The sequence below is a fragment of the Dendrobates tinctorius genome, unplaced genomic scaffold, assembly GCF_039654945.1.
Source record: "Dendrobates tinctorius isolate UK_male_01 unplaced genomic scaffold, ASM3965494v1 ptg000090l, whole genome shotgun sequence".
NCBI classification, from domain to species: domain Eukaryota; kingdom Metazoa; phylum Chordata; class Amphibia; order Anura; family Dendrobatidae; genus Dendrobates; species Dendrobates tinctorius.
In genome coordinates, this window is record NW_027361758.1 from 439,416 (window position 1) to 455,253 (window position 15,838).

General features: G+C 43.6%; 1 protein-coding gene across 3 annotated transcripts in view; it reads right to left on the bottom strand.

Moving 5' to 3' along the window:
• Positions 1–876: 876 nt before the first annotated feature.
• Positions 877–15,838, bottom strand: part of IFT81 (intraflagellar transport 81) — a 282,490-nt gene continuing 267,528 nt past the window's right edge. For 2 of the 3 annotated variants that reach the window (XM_073585958.1, XM_073585959.1), the window contains exon 19: positions 877–1,577. In XM_073585958.1, the coding sequence (XP_073442059.1) occupies positions 1,395–1,577 (183 nt within the window). In that variant the 3' untranslated portion in view covers positions 877–1,394. The remainder of the gene's footprint in view (positions 1,578–15,838) is intronic. The other variant, XM_073585960.1, reaches the window with a different exon arrangement.

Below are 15,838 nucleotides of genomic sequence, written 5' to 3' on the forward strand. Positions count from 1 at the left end.
TTGTGGTAAATAATCTCACTCGGCTGTACATGGAGATAGACATGGGAACACTGTTGCTTTAGAAATGTCCTTGGTTTATTAGATGCGGCATAAACCAAAGTGAAGCACAAAGTAAACATGGCCCTCTGGGCAAAACAAAACAAAATGGTAGCACTAAGCAAAGTCCTTGTATTAGGGACAATCAGCCCGCTCAGGGTTAGCAAACCACAAACGCTTCTCTGGAGTGTTCCTCTCCAGACACTGAACAACTACTGCCTCTGGAGGCCAGATACTTAAGCCCCAGACCACACCCTGGGTTGGAGATAAGGTGAACAACCTATCACCTGCTCTTTGGATGTCCACATAAAACCCAGCCCATTATACAAATTAGCTGTTAACCCCTCACAGCACTTAGTGTGCTGGAGGCTAATCTGTGGGCTTTATATCACTGATGCCATTAAGCGCAGTGAAACATATTTCCCCTTCAGCACTTTACCAGTTACTTTGTCACAGCTTCCATTTCACAGCCTTACAGTGTTATGTGGTCTCTGATCATTTCTGTGATCTCTAAAACTGGTAAAAAGCTTTTAAAATTTTGTAGGTTTCCATTTCTCAACCCTACAGTGTTACGTGGTCTGTGAACATTTCTGTGATCTCTAAAAAGTGGCACCGGACTTTACATATTCCAGTCTGTGATCCGGAGGTGAGCGATTTCATGTGTGCAGTATTTGGACAATAAAGGAGGTTTGATTTAACTTGCCTGGGTAACTGTCTCACTAATTTCACTGGCGGAAATGCTGCTGCCTTACGGTACACAAATGTTCCATTAATAGCTAATACAGAAAACGCACTTTAATTGGAGTTTCTCTTAGAAATAAATAGAATTGTCATAATTAATGTTGTGCAATTAGAAAAAAATATTTTAATGCTGATCAGCTAACACACAAATCTATCTGAAAATACACATAAGCAGGAATAAAAACAATAGGACAAACATTTTTCAGACAAATACATAATGGTTTCTCTCCTGTATTGGCATGCAAGTTCTTTTGCTATACAAGCTATTGTTTGACAAGCATTATTGTATGAGAAGAACTGACGTTCTCCCACTGCCTTTGGGCTCATAGTCATTAGTAGCTGTCATGCTTCTGACAAATCTGTGTTCACTACTTGGAAAACCACTTTAAGATTAATCAACTGTTTACTGGGCCCCATGAAGAGCAGGTCAGATCATTTACACATTTTTAGATCATCTATGTGTAAGAAATGCTCAATCAGCTGCATGAACTAGTGGGGACTGTAGTAGAGAGGAGAGAATCAGCAAAAAGGATACACCAGATCTAACTCAGGCTAAACTATATTCTACAAAGTTATTTTTTGTGCACACAAATACATTGCAAGTCCGTCACAAGTGTTTATAAGATGAGCCGGTCTTCTCCTCCTTCTTGAATAATGCGCTCAGCTGAAGACTGATTTTGCGATTTCAGAAAACACATTTTCTTACATTCCATCAGCTGTTCAAAATCTTTCCACATTTTCACTTGTTTCATGTTAGGCCCATGGCTTTCCCGTATAGATTTCTGCTTTTCTCTTAATTTCTGTCATTTAAAAAAAAGACAAAAAACAAACACAATAAAACAACAAATAGAGAACTTGCAAAATTGAATTTTGTTGAATAGAATTATTTTTCTTTGCTTTGCCAGTGTTAGCTGTATACTGATCTAGCGCACGTGCAGTCACTCAACCCCTTCACCACGTTGGGATTTTCTGTTTCTGTGTTTTCGTTCTTTTTCTGTCAATATGGCCATGTCAGGGCTTTTTTTTTGTAAGATGAGTTGTACTTTTGAACAACACCATTTATTTTACCATTTTACCATATCGTGTAATGGAAGCAGGCCCGGATTGGCAATATAACCAACCGGGCATTTTCCCGCTGGGCCGCTGTCATGTGGGCCGCGGGCGGCAGCGCCCGATCAAATGGCCGCTTGTCAGCTGCTGCGGCCACTGTGGCTCCTGCCGCCGGCCCGATAGTTTCCAAGTTCCTCCCGCACTGCAGGGAGATAAGCCACCACGCCTCCCCCACGCACCCCATCCTCGCCGCAGCATGAGACCCCCTCCCCCCCGCAGCCATTCACAGTGTCGCTTGCCTTCTCTGTTCGCAGGACCTGTGATGAGGTCACAGGAGGAGAGGAGTCAGGGGGTCACATGATCAGGAGCCTTTGTCCAGACCCCTGATCATGTGACCCCTGACTCCGCCCCTCCTGTGACCTCATCACAGGTCCTGTGCGCACAGCCTTGCCTCTTGGTGTCTGCAGGACTCTGCTGTGCTGTTGTCATGGTGCTGGATGAGATAAGTATGTGTGGGGTCAGGAGGGGTTTACAGGGTAGATATAGCAGGGCTGTATGTGTGTGGGGTGTACTGAGCGGAGTCGTGTGTGTATGAGGTGTACGGAGCGGAGCCGTGTGTACGAGGTGTATGGAGCGGAGCCGTGTGTGTGCGAGGTGTACGGAGCGGAGCCGTGTGTGTACGAGGTGTATGGAGCGGAGCCGTGTGTGTACGAGGTGTACGGAGCGGAGCCGTGTGTGTACGAGGTGTACGGAGAGGAGCCGCGTGCACGAGGTGTACGGAGCGGAGCCGTGTGTGTACGAGGTGTACGGAGAGGAGCCGCGTGCACGAGGTGTACGGAGAGGAGCCGCGTGCACGAGGTGTACGGAGCGGAGCCGTGTGTGTACGAGGTGTATGGAGCGGAGCCGTGTGTGTACGAGGTGTACGGAGCGGAGCCGTGTGTGTATGAGGTGTACGGAGAGGAGCCGCGTGCACGAGGTGTACGGAGAGGAGCCGCGTGCACGAGGTGTACGGAGCGGAGCCGTGTGTGCACGAGGTGTACGGAGCGGAGCCGCGTGTACGAGGTGTACGGAACAGAGCCGCGTGTACGAGGTGTACGGAGCGGAGCCGTGTGCACGAGGTGTACGGAGCGGAGCCGCGTGCACGATGTGTATGGAGCGGAGCCGCGTGCGCGAGGTGTATGGAGCGGAGCCGCGTGCGCGAGGTGTATGGAGTGGAGCCGCGTGCACGAGGTGTACGGAACAGAGCCGCGTGTACGAGGTGTACAGAGCGGAGCCGCGTGTACGAGGTGTACGGAGCGGAGCCGTGTGTGTACGAGGTGTACGGAGCGGAGCCGCGTGTGTACGAAGTGTACGGAGCGGAGCCGCGTGTGTACGAAGTGTATGGAGAGGAGCCGTGTGTGTATGAGGTGTACGGAACAGAGCCGCGTGTACAAGGTGTACGGAGCGGAGCCGCGTGTGTACTTGGTGTACCGAGCGGAGCTGCGTGTGTTTGGGGTATACGGAGCGGAGCCTTATGTGTACGGGATGTACGGAGCGGAGCCAAGTGTGTACAAAGCATACAAAGCGGGCTTTTCCCACGGACACAGGAGTACACGGCGGAGCCCCGAGGAGCATTTTAAAACACACACGTGATGTTCCACCTGAAGTGATGTGCTTGAAGCTGACCGGAAATGAGATAATTTCTTAAGGAGAATGTAACAGAACCAGGAATGCTTCAGATCCATCACCATGTCCTCCTCCGACAGCGCAGACAGCAGGATCGCCTTGGAATCGGGGATGTCGGCCTTGTGAGCGGATCATGATAGGTCCTGCATCGGGAGGCTCAGGTGGGCACTACAATGGGAGCCGGGCTGCTATAGTATCTTTATAGAATCTTTCTTTATTTCTTTCTCTCTTTTTCTTTCTTTCTCTGTTCTTTCTCATTCTCTGTTCTGTCTTTCCCTCATTTTCTTTTTCTCTCTCTCTGTTCTTTCTTTCCCCTCTTTCTTTCTTTTTCTTTCCTTTCTTTCTTTCTTTCTGTTCTTTATTTCTTTTCTTTACTTCTTTCTCTCTCTATTCTTTCTCTGTCTCTCTCTGTTCTTTCTTTCCCCTCTTTCTTTCTCTCTATTCTTTCTCTGTCTCTCTCTGTTCTTTCTTTCCCCTCTTTCTTTCTCTCTCTCTCTGTTCTTTCACTGTCTCTCTCTGTTCTTTCTTTCTTTTTTCCCCTCTTTCTTTCTTTTTTTTCTTTTTTCTCTCTCTCTCTCTGTTTTCTCTCTTCCTTAGTGCCAGTCAGTGTGCCCATAATGCCAGTCACTGTGCCCTCAGTACAAGTCAGTGTGATCAGCAGTGCTAAATGGGTGCGATTAGGCGTGGACATGGGTGTGACTAGTTGTGGAATGGGTGTGGCCGGGCGTAGCTTAAAATTTGCAGCGGCGTGCTGCGCGCGCCGCAGTCTTTGTCCCTCTTACCCTTCCTCAAAAGTTGGGAGGTATGATAGGGGCAGCTATGACCAGGGGGTCTGGTGGCCCAATGGATAGCAGTTCTGCCAGGAATTCTGTCACCGTGCATACAAAAGGGGACAGAGCTTTGGGAGGAGTACTGTACCTAAAAGCAATAAATAGGACTGAGCTGAAATACTGGACACAGCTGTGACTACATGGTATATAGTCGTGTTAATCTCCTCTCACTGCTTGTAACCTACAACTGTACAAAGATATTATATAGTCACCATGTGACTAGTGGGCCTGTGTAACTTCAAATGCCAGGGCTGAATTTTAGTCCCAGTCCGGCCCTGAATGGAAGACTAGAAAAGAATTTCAAATGAAGTGAAATTGCAAAAAAAGTGCAATCCCACAATTGTTTTTTTTTACCATGCTCACTAAATGCTAAAACTGACCTGCCATTATGATTCTCCAAGTCATAGATACCAAACATCTATAGGTGAAAAAAATTCCAATGTTTATTAAAAAAAAAAAACAAAAGCGCAATTTTCTGTGACTCCTGGCGTCTCCATTTTTCGTGATTTGGGGAAGGGTGAGGGATTATTTTTTTGTGTGCCGTGCTAATATTTGTATGGATACCATTTTGGGATATATGCAATGTTTTGTTTGCCTGTTATTGCATTTTATTGTAATGTTGCGGCGACCAAAAATAAGGAATTCTGGCATTTAGATTTTTTTTCTCGTTACGTTATTTACCGATTAACTGTTTTTATATTTTGATTGGGTGTTTCTGAATGCGTGGTGCACACGCTGCGGATTCTGCTGCGGTTCCGCAGCGGATTTGGCAGCTGCGGATACGCAGCAGTTTTTGCTGCGGTGTACAGTACCATATCTTATGGATATTAAAAACCGCAGTGCAGACGGTGCGGATTTTTCCGCGTGGTTTTCCTGCGGTTTCTAAACCGCAGAAAGAATTGACATGTCAATTCTTCCTACGGATTCCGCTGCAGTTTGCCATCTCCTCCATTGTGGAGATGAAAAACCGCAGGTCTTTTGACCTGCAGTTTTACCTGCGGATTTTACAAAATCCGCACCCCAATCCGCAGCGTGTGCACATACCCTTATATTTTTTAAAAACTTTTTTTTTTCTACTTTTTGCATGCTTCAATAGTCTTGAGGGCGGCGCTCACAGCAGACCAGTAATAACAACCACAGGGGTCTCCGGCAGACCCCTGATTATCATGCCAACTCATCGGCGCCACGCAATCATGTGACAGGGGCATTGATGAGAGGGTCTTATGGCGTCATAAGGTCGTGAAGGGGTTAAAGTAAATCAGTCAGTAGGATAAACCATCCTAAGCCATCTACATGGGCATATAGGTCATAGGAAGCTGACTTGAATGATACAGGCCAGACACTGATCTGAATGATAATCCTCCTTCAGAAATTATTTTAAATAAAAGGGGGTATAACCAATGTGAGACTGTCAGTCATTACATGTCTCAGACTGGTAAAACTCCCTTTCATTTATAATAAATTCTGAAGGCAAATTCTCGGGGAGATCTGTGTCTGGACCATATTTTTTAACCCCTTCATGACCGGAGGTATTTTCGTTTTTTGCCCCCCTTCTTCCAGAGCCATAACTTTTTTATTTTTCGGTCAATATGGCCATGTGAGAGCTTGCTTTTGTGGGACAAGTTATACTTTTTGAACTACACCTTTGGTTTTTAAAGTATCATGTACTGTAAAATGGGAAAAAAATTCCAAGTGCGGTGAAATTACATAAAAAGTGCAATTCCACAATTGTTTTTCTTTTGTATTGCTTTTTTACTGTGTTCACTAAATACTAAAACTGATCTGCCATTGTGATTCTCCAGGTTATTATGAGTTCATAAACCCGTCTAGGTTCTTTTTCACCTAAGTGGTTGGAAAAAATTGCGTCATTTTCCAATACCCGTAGCGTCTCCATTTTTCGTGATCTCTGGTTGGGTTAGGGCTTATTTTTTGTGCACCATTTTGGCGCAGATACGATCTCTTGATCGCCCGTTATTTTAATGCAATGTTGCGGTGCCGAAAAAACGTAATTCTGGTGTTTTAATTTTTTTTCTCGTTACGCCATTTAGCGATCAGGTTAATTATTTTTTTATTTTGATAGATTGGGCGATTCTGAAAGTGGCAATACCAAATATGTGTATGTTTGATTTTTTTTTATTGTTTTATTTTGAATGGGGTGAAAAGGGGGGTGATATGAACTTCTTACACTGTGTTCCAAATTATTATGCAAAAAATATTTCCTCATATTTTCTCTAAATTACCTATATGAATTGAAGTCATTGTTATTTTCCAGTCATCTAATATTCTAGTATAATTGCAATGTTTTTGAACAAACTGCCTATGAAAACAGTATATTTTTAAGGCTATGTGCTCACGTTGCGTTTAAATCCGGACACTGAAAACCGGACTCCTTCCCAGAAATTGCGCGTTTTTTTCTGCGTGATTTTACTGCGATTATGTTCGCGATTTTGCCGTGATTTTCGCGTGTGATATTCAGGCACTTTCCAAGCGATTTGAAGCATCGCTTGGAAAGTGATTGACAGGTTGGTCACACTCGTCAAACATAGTGTTTGACAAGTGTGACCAGGTTTTCACTATTAAGGCTGCCTATGCGGCATCAATAGTAAAAGAAAGAATGTAAAAAATAATTAAAAAATTAAAAAAATCGGGGTATATTTACCTTCCGACTTCCCGCACAGTCTCAGCGAAGCTCCCGTTCCCAGCGATGCCTTGCGAGACCTGTGATGACGCTGGTCTCGCGTTGCTATAGCGATCTCACGAGACCGCTAGAGTCACGCGAGACTACATCATCACAGGACCTTGCCGCAAGGCATTACTGGGAACGCTGTGGCCCGGGAAGGCAGCGCGGGACGTCGGAAGGTAAATATACCCCGATTTTTTATTTTTCATTCTTTTTTTTACAGGGGTATGGTACCCAGGGCCTGGAGGACAGTCTCTTCTCCTCCACACCGTGGGTACCAACCGCACATGAGACGCTTAACTTCGCGCATGGTGGGCATAGCCACATGCGGGAAGTAAGCGATTCTCATGCATTCCTATGGGTGCGGAATCGCGGCAATTCTTTGCGATTCCGCACAATAGAATGAGCATGCTGCGATTTTTTTCCGCGATGCAATTCCGCCACGGAAAAAAGTGCAGCATTAGCACAGCATGTGCGGAATGCCATAGGAATGCATGGGGGGTGCGTTCTGTACAAGATTTTTAAATGTTTTCGCAGCGTTTTCGCACCGAAAATCAAGGCAAAAACGCTTAAAAATCGCATCGTGGGCACACAGCCTAAAAATAAGAAACACTCAAAATGCATGTTCCAAATTATTATGCACTGCAGAGTTTTCAAACTTTTTATTTTTATTTTGAACAAAAAATGGTCAATTGTGAAATTATAAGCATTATCAGCTTATTACAACATGAAATCAAACAGTTTTCAAGTCAAAACTTTATTCTAGGTGATGTTACATTTGCACATAGGACCCCTTGTCGGAAAGAAGCTTCTGAACTCTCTCGTCCATTGAATTTGTCAGTATTTGGATGGTTTGTGCTTCAATTGTTTTGCATGTGGACAGAATACCCTCCCAGAGCTGTTGCTTAGATGTGAACTGCCTCCCGCCATCATAGACACTCCTTTTGATGATGCTCCAGAGGTTCTCAATGGGGTTGACGTCAGGGGAAGATGGTGGCCCACCATAAGTTTGTCCTCTTTTATGCCCATAGCAGTCAGAGATGCAGATGTGCTATTTGCAGCATGAGACGGTGCATTATCATGCATGAAAATGATCTTGCTGCGGAAAGCTCGGTTCTTCCTCTTGAACCATGGCAGGAAGTGCTGTTTTAGAAACTCCACATAGATTATGGAGTTCATCTTTACCCCTTCAGGGATCCTAAAGGGGCCGACAATCTCTCTCCCCATGATTCCAGCCCAAAACATTACTACACCTCCTCCTTGTTGGCGCCTTAGCCGTGTTTTCATGGGGTGTCCATCAACCAGCCATCCTCCACTCCATCCATCTGGACCATCGAGCGTTGCACGGCACTCATCGGTGACCAAAAGTTTGGAAGTCAGTCTTCATGTATCGTTTGGCCCACTGGAGCCGTTTCTGCTTGTGTGCAGTGGATAGAGGTGGTCGACAGGATGGATTATGCACAGCTGCAAACCTCTGAAGGACCCTGCATCTTGTTGTTCGGGGGACGTTGGAGGCACCAGCAGATTCAAAAACTTGTCTGCTGCTATGACAAGGCATTTTTGCAGCTGCTCTTTTAACCTGACACAATTGCCTGTTGGAGAGAGTCCTCAATTTTTCCTTATCAGCACGCACACGTGTGTGTGCTGGGAATCCGCTACATACTTCTTGATTGTGCGATGATCACGATGAAGTGTCTTGGCAATGTTGATTGTAGTCATGCCTTGACCTAAATACTCCACAATTTGTTGCTTCTCAGCAGCCGACACATCCTTTTTCTTTCCCATTTTTGCAAAAAATGTAGGCTGCTTAATAATGTGGAACAGCCTTCTTAAGTAGTCTTGCCTTTATTTGGACACACCTGCCAAACTAATTTGCACAGGTATCTGCAATTGCTTTCAGTGATATAAAGAGCCCTGACACACATCACCATCAATGAGTTTTAATGACAAAAAAATTCTAACCTTATCACTCCTAAACTCTTTGTGCATAATAATTTGGAACACAGTTTATATATTTTTTATATTTTTAAAAATATGGGAGATGCTCTGCTACATACAGACGATGATCAGATCGCCTGTATGTAGCAGAATTGCTGACTTGCTATGTGCACCGACCACGGGAAGCGCTCATAGCAATCTGGCTATGACAACAATAGAGCTCTGCTGGAGAAATCTGGTTGTCATGCCAACCCATCGGAAACTTGCGATCACGTGATGGGGGTCACCGATGGGCAGGATTTTCAACGCGATTGCCAGTAGCGTGTGTTAAATGCCGCTGTCCGAGTTTGACAGCGGTATTTAACAGGTTAATAGCCATGGGTGGATCGTGATTTCACCGGCAACTCTTAGAGGCACATATCAGCTGTTCAAAACAGCTGACATGTGCTGAAAAATATGTAGATTCAGTGCTGGAGCCCACATCAAAGGGAGGGTGTCCGACATTGGCGTATTATTACGCCATATGTCGGAAAGGGGTTAAAGTGGATCTGTCATCAGGTTATTACCACCTAATCTGAGAACACCATAATGTTATGATAGAAACCCTGATTCCAGCGAAGTGCCACTTACTGTTTTGCTTACTGTGATTTTTTTTTTTTTTTTAGATATTTATTTATAACCGTCTGAAAACAAGATCAGTAACATACATAGCATATAAAGACAAAGAAGGACATAACAATATCCAGAAAGTGTAGCTTGAAAGACTCAAAGGAAGACGGGGTTATTCAGTATAACAGTCAGTCCCAACCCCAAATCCCCCCCTCCCCGCAGGCATGTCTGAAACTCTGCAGGTTTAATCAGGTAAGCCTAATAGGTGTGTTACCCTATATAAGCGCTCTCATATACCAATCAGTGAATTGATAGCAACGCTTACTGTAATTTTGATAACTGTATCACCAGCAGAAGATTATCATTAGAGGAGTTCCAAACCTGCTGCCATGTTGTCCTCTGTATTCATGGGCCCTATAGAACCCTGCCCTCACCACTGATTGGCCGCTTTCTGCCTATGTACTGTGAACACAGAAATCTGATAATCAGTGGTGTGGGTAGGGTTATACAGAGCACAGCATTCAGAGAACTGGTAGACATGCAGCAGATATTACAGAGATTTTATTAAAATTACAGCAAGCAGCCCAGTAAGTGACATATAGCTGGAATCAGTGTCTCTACCTTTACTTTATGTTGTTCTCAGACGGGGTATCAAAAACCTATTACCAATTCTTTTTAATTGGATTAAAATAAATAGATAATGCTGATCACAAACAACTGGGATATGCAAAAAGGCTGAAAATCATTGACTTAAAAAAGAAAGCAATTCCACTAGTCTACATTCAGATTTGTCACTGGAACCAAAATCCAACTATAATATGTTGATTTTATGTGGTTTGTTTGGGGAGGAACCCACTAGCACCAAGAGTAAAGTATGCCTTATGAGGACATCTATAACGAGTAATAAAGACCTTTGCAAAATTACAACATGATATAATTATACATAATAAACCCAAAGGCACGTTCATTAACCCGGTCTATATAATTTTTGCTATATATAGTGATCTTACAACCACTGATATAATTGTGAGTGTGTTTATTCATACTATTTGGACGGTGGGTTTTGCTATTGTACCAAAGCACCTATTAATTTGCGCATAAGAATGTGGGCTAGTATTTTCCAACCGCAGATTCATACATAGAAGATTAACACTACAAGGACCTGCCTTTCCCTAATAGGATTTGAGTACGGTCTGAAGAACAGGTGTGACTTATAATTGGGATGATGAAAAAGGTGTTGTGTGTGCACAGTGTCTCCATGGAGAGTGACTTTCCATTATTTATATGAAATGCAACCGACAAGGCTCACATTACAGCTGATGAATCATTGCAGGAACCTCTGCTGACGTCACAGCCTCCACTACCCAAAAGCAAGTACAATGCCTGGTTCTCACAGTCTGCACGAGAGAATGAGGCTTCATAGAACAATCATATGGCTTTAAAACTTGAGAAAAGCTGGTTTATCCAACAGAGGGCATGGGAAACCGACATTATCTGAGGAGTACAGCAAGTACTGCTTGGCAACAGTCGCTCTAGGTTATGATAAAGGCTCGGCTACTATTAATAGACAGGAAAATAGAATCCCGCACTCTGGAGTCATTTTTATATTTTGCTTTGTTTTAAAAGGAAAATCAATACTTTAAACAATGTGTACTAATAATTTCTAAGTACTTTCCAGAAAACATATTGTAATATTTGCAGACTTTTCTTTCCTAAAAGTGAGTTTGCTTTAGTGAAGTTTGTGATCCTAACAATTTTCTCTTCTTGAGAAGCTAGATAGAACAGTATTCCCATATTTATGGCATATCCAAAGTATGGCCCTGATTCATCAAGGCTGATTTTCACGCCAGTCTTGATGACGGGGCATGCTAGAGTCAAATGCCCCTGATTCATTAAGAGGTGCAAAAGACTTAAAGAATCAGGAGCATCTGACAATGATGTGCGCTCCCGTGCACCTTTCCACAAATCTTACTCCAGGCGATGACTGGAGTAAGATTTTTGGTGTAAGAAACTCCACAGCTGGTCACAAATTATACGAGCTGCGGCATCACGCTCCATCCCCTCCTATTTTAGCAGAGCTGGGAGACACTGGCGTGAAAACAACAAAATGTCGGAATTTTTTTTCATGTAACTCCGTTGTATAAATATTTTTTTACTTTTTAAAGCATCTTACTCCAGTTTTCTGATGTACAAGATTTGATTAATTAGGGCCTATGTGCCATAAATATATAGTAGTTATGGATCCCAACAATATGACCTGCATCTGTCTCAGGACCAGGCCCCCCTCACGCACTATTGGGGGTCAGAATATCCACACAAATGAATACAGATTCCGACCAACTACTCTCTGACAGCTGCAAGAGTTAGGGCCCTGTTCTCAACATATATGCGAGTTCCATTGGTTGGACCTTCTTATTCTATATATTTATAGTCTGTCCTTTAAATATGCCATAAAAGTATATGATTGAAATACCTCTTTAAAGAACTGAAATGAAACAGGTATATGACCTAGTAAATCTGAACCTTAGGGTACCGTTACACCTAGCGATGCACCAGCGATCCCGACTAGTGATATGACGCATTCAGGATCGCTGGTACATCGCTAAGTGGTCGCTAGTGAGCTGCCACACAGGCAGATCTCACCAGCGACATCGCTGGGGACGGGGATCGCTACTTACCTGTCAGACGCGGCGATCCTGCGTCCTCCCACCCGGCTCCACGCGTCGCTCGTCTCCACAGCAGGAAGCGCCGCAGGAAGTGACCGACGAGGAATGGTCCAGGAGCTTCTCGCGCGATCAGCGATAACCAGCGGGGGAGCCGGTCGGAGGTAAGTATCACATGCAGCGATATCGCTAGCAATATCGCTGCAACGTCACAAAAACGGTGACTTTATTTTGTTTCATTTTCAAGGAAGCTACTCTAGAGACCAGATGATCACGTCAAGGACAACGTTTGAAGAGATCAGCTATCAGCCATTTGAGAACATTTCACCAAATGAATGGGCGACCATGTCCGTCACAGAACGCACCTCCGGTCTGTAAATCTGCTGCCCGATTACTCCATCTCTACCATCACTAGTCCTCTGCCAATTGCTTCACTAGTTTCCAATTCCCCAGTGAATGAAGTTTAAATTATTAGCAATGACTTATAAAGCCTTCCATAATCGGTCTCCCAAATATATCGCCATAGTAATCTACCGATACCTCCCTACCCGTAATCTCCAGTCCTCACAAGACCTCCTTTTTACCGTATGGTCTTATGGCTGTACTAGCGCAAAAGGGTGCTTCTACTCAATACTGAGCAAAGGGTCTGAATACCTACGACCATGTGATATTTCAGTGTACATTAATCAGAGAAAAAAATGAACTTTTTTGAATTTACAAAATGGCTGCAATGAAACAAAGAGTGAAAAATTTAAAGGGGTCTGAATACTTTCCGTACCCACTGTATACTGCAACATTCCACAAGGATACTATGCAGCAGATGTATATACCTAGACAGGCATAATTTTGGAATATGCATCACAGGTATCAGGGGATACCATTGCTTTTTCATGACATAATAGTACTTTTTTTTTTAATTACAATATGAGAAAATGTGTGGATTGATCAACGCATATGAATTCCCAAGTGATACCAAAGATTGTTATTCAGCTTTTAACAAGCAGCCCGTGAAGGAAGAAAATGGCCAAGGGCAACATCTCAGACTGTAACAATAAAACTATTATTTTGGAAAGCTTTATAATCTCTCTTGTCCCAATTTAGCTTTGAAAAAAAATAATCAATAAATAAAATAATAATAGTAATATTGTGAAGGGAAAACAACATGTGATCGCCTACCTCAGAATAAGCAATTTTTAAAAGAATGGATTTGTTAAGAATTTTACAATATGTAGCCAATGAAAATTGAAAATAAGGGGAACAGAAGAACGAGAAGTTTACATATTTTCTATGACAGCAATAGTCTATATTGTCTGGAGAACTACAAGTATGCTTCAACGTTTGTGAAACCTTCAGAATTTTCCAAACATATATTTGACCTCAAATTACATCTGATTTGCACATTTGGAAAGTAGATAAGGGAAAGGGAAACAAATCAAACAAAAGAGTTATAAATAATACAATTTTTTTCAGAGGAAAATGATCCAATATGACATTTCTGAGTAGCAAAAGTAAGTGAAACTTTACTTTCAGTATCTTGTGTGACCTACTTGTGCAGCAATAACTGTATCGAAATGTTTCTGGTAATTGTTGATTAGTTCTGAACATTGGGTCTTGGCGGAATTTTAGCCCATTACTCCCTATAAAACAGCTTCAATTCTGTTATGTTGGTGGGCTTTCTCCTATGAGCGGCTCACCTTAGGTCCTTCTACAACATTTCTATATGATTAAAGTCAGCACTTTGCCATTCCAAATCTCTTTATTTTCCCTTAAAGGGAACCTGTCACCTATTTTTAGCCCTATAAGCTGTGGCCACCGCCATCAGGGGCTTATCTACAGCATTCTGATACTCACCTCCGACCGGCTCCCCCGCTGGCTATCGATGATCGCGCGAGAACGGGATGGTCCATTTCTCGTCGTTGGCTTCCTGCTGGCGCAACGAGCGAGCCATGGACGCAGGCGGAAGACGGTCACCCTCGCTGCATCTGGCAGGTGAGTACGACCGCTGACCGCTGCTGCATCGCTAGTGAGATCTGCCTGTTTGGCAGCTCACTAGCGACCATTTAGCGATGCACCAGCGATCCTGACCAGGTCATATCGTGGTCGGGATCACTGCTGCATCGCTAAATGTAACGGGGCCCTAAAGTATTGCAGTGCGCAAGCGCCGAGAAAGGTCAGAGAGGTCCGGCGCCTGCGCACTGCAGTACTTTGCTCTGCCCTCAACAGGGCAGATAAAGTACGCCTGCGCCGGAGCCGCGGCAGAAGTAAGAAGGAGGACGGCATCGCGAGAAGATGGGAGGCACCGGACCTCGACACCCATTGGACCGGACCGGACGCCCGGGTGAGTAAAATCTAACTCATTTTTCTTATCTTTCAGGTTACATCGGGGGCTTATCTACAGCATTACAGAATGCTGTAGATAAGCCCCTGATGGCGGTGCCGGCAGCTTATAGGGCTAAAAATAGGTGACAGATTCCCTTTAATTATTCTTTTGCAGAGAAACTTGAGTCTTTTGGGTCGTCTTGCTGCTTGATGCACAATCTCTTAGGATTCAGCTCATGGGACAGATGTCTTGATATTTTCACTTAGAATTTACTGAAAAAATTCAGAATTCAGTGGTCCAATCTAAAGGTTTACATACTTCTGCCACTCACATACATGTGATATTGGATAATTTTCATCAAAAAAAAAAAAAATCTAACATTTTGAACTCATGTGGTTCACTTTATTTACTTTTAATACTTATATGAAGATCTGATCTAGTTTTAGGTGAAATTTATGCAGAAGTATGGAAAATTCAGAATGGTTCAGCAACTTTTAAGCACCATTGTAAAGGTCACTAATTGGCAGTGAACAGCTAAGTCCTCGGGCACAAACCCATAGGCATGTGTCACACTTAATAGTCAGAAAGTGGTTGTTACAGTAGCTGTCAAATGGATTATAGCGCAATGAGAGTAGACTGATTACCTATTGCTAATGGCCGTGAGGCTGTGCAGCAACTCGTAATAATTTGACAGTCGCTTTGTCATGATGGAGCAGAGCACCCACCACCGATTCTACCCTGAGAACAAACCTTATATGCTGTACAGTAAATGAGCTCTAAATAGAGGCCTCAACATGTGGCAGTTTCCACTTTCAGCTTTCTTTTGCTAAAATGAAATGAAACCATCGGTTTTAAAATAAATTAACCACAATTTTCCTTTGCAACTGCATATCTGTAACTGAAGAAACACTTCTGTCAATCACACAGCATCTTGTCAGACCAAGGGAACGGCAGGCATTCATAGTTTTACTGTAAAAGGAAATGTTTGACGTCTATTTTAGTCTATTGCCATCACTCTACAATGGAGAACGGAAAAAAAACGATGTACAATCTTTAGAAAATAAAAAATAAACTGCAGCAGCATCCAGAAATACAATCCCTTTAATAACAATTTATTATGACAAGACAAAAACAAAACAAACTTTTCAGCTTTACTCTACACACACACAATGTTAGGCGTCGGGTTCCTGTCGCTGCACAGCAGGAATCCCGAGCCTTGCCTTCGGCGGTCTCCCATTCCTCTTCGACCGCAGAGGAGGCTGCTCAGCAGACTCATCGATCCCGGCGCCCTGCTCAGACTAGCACT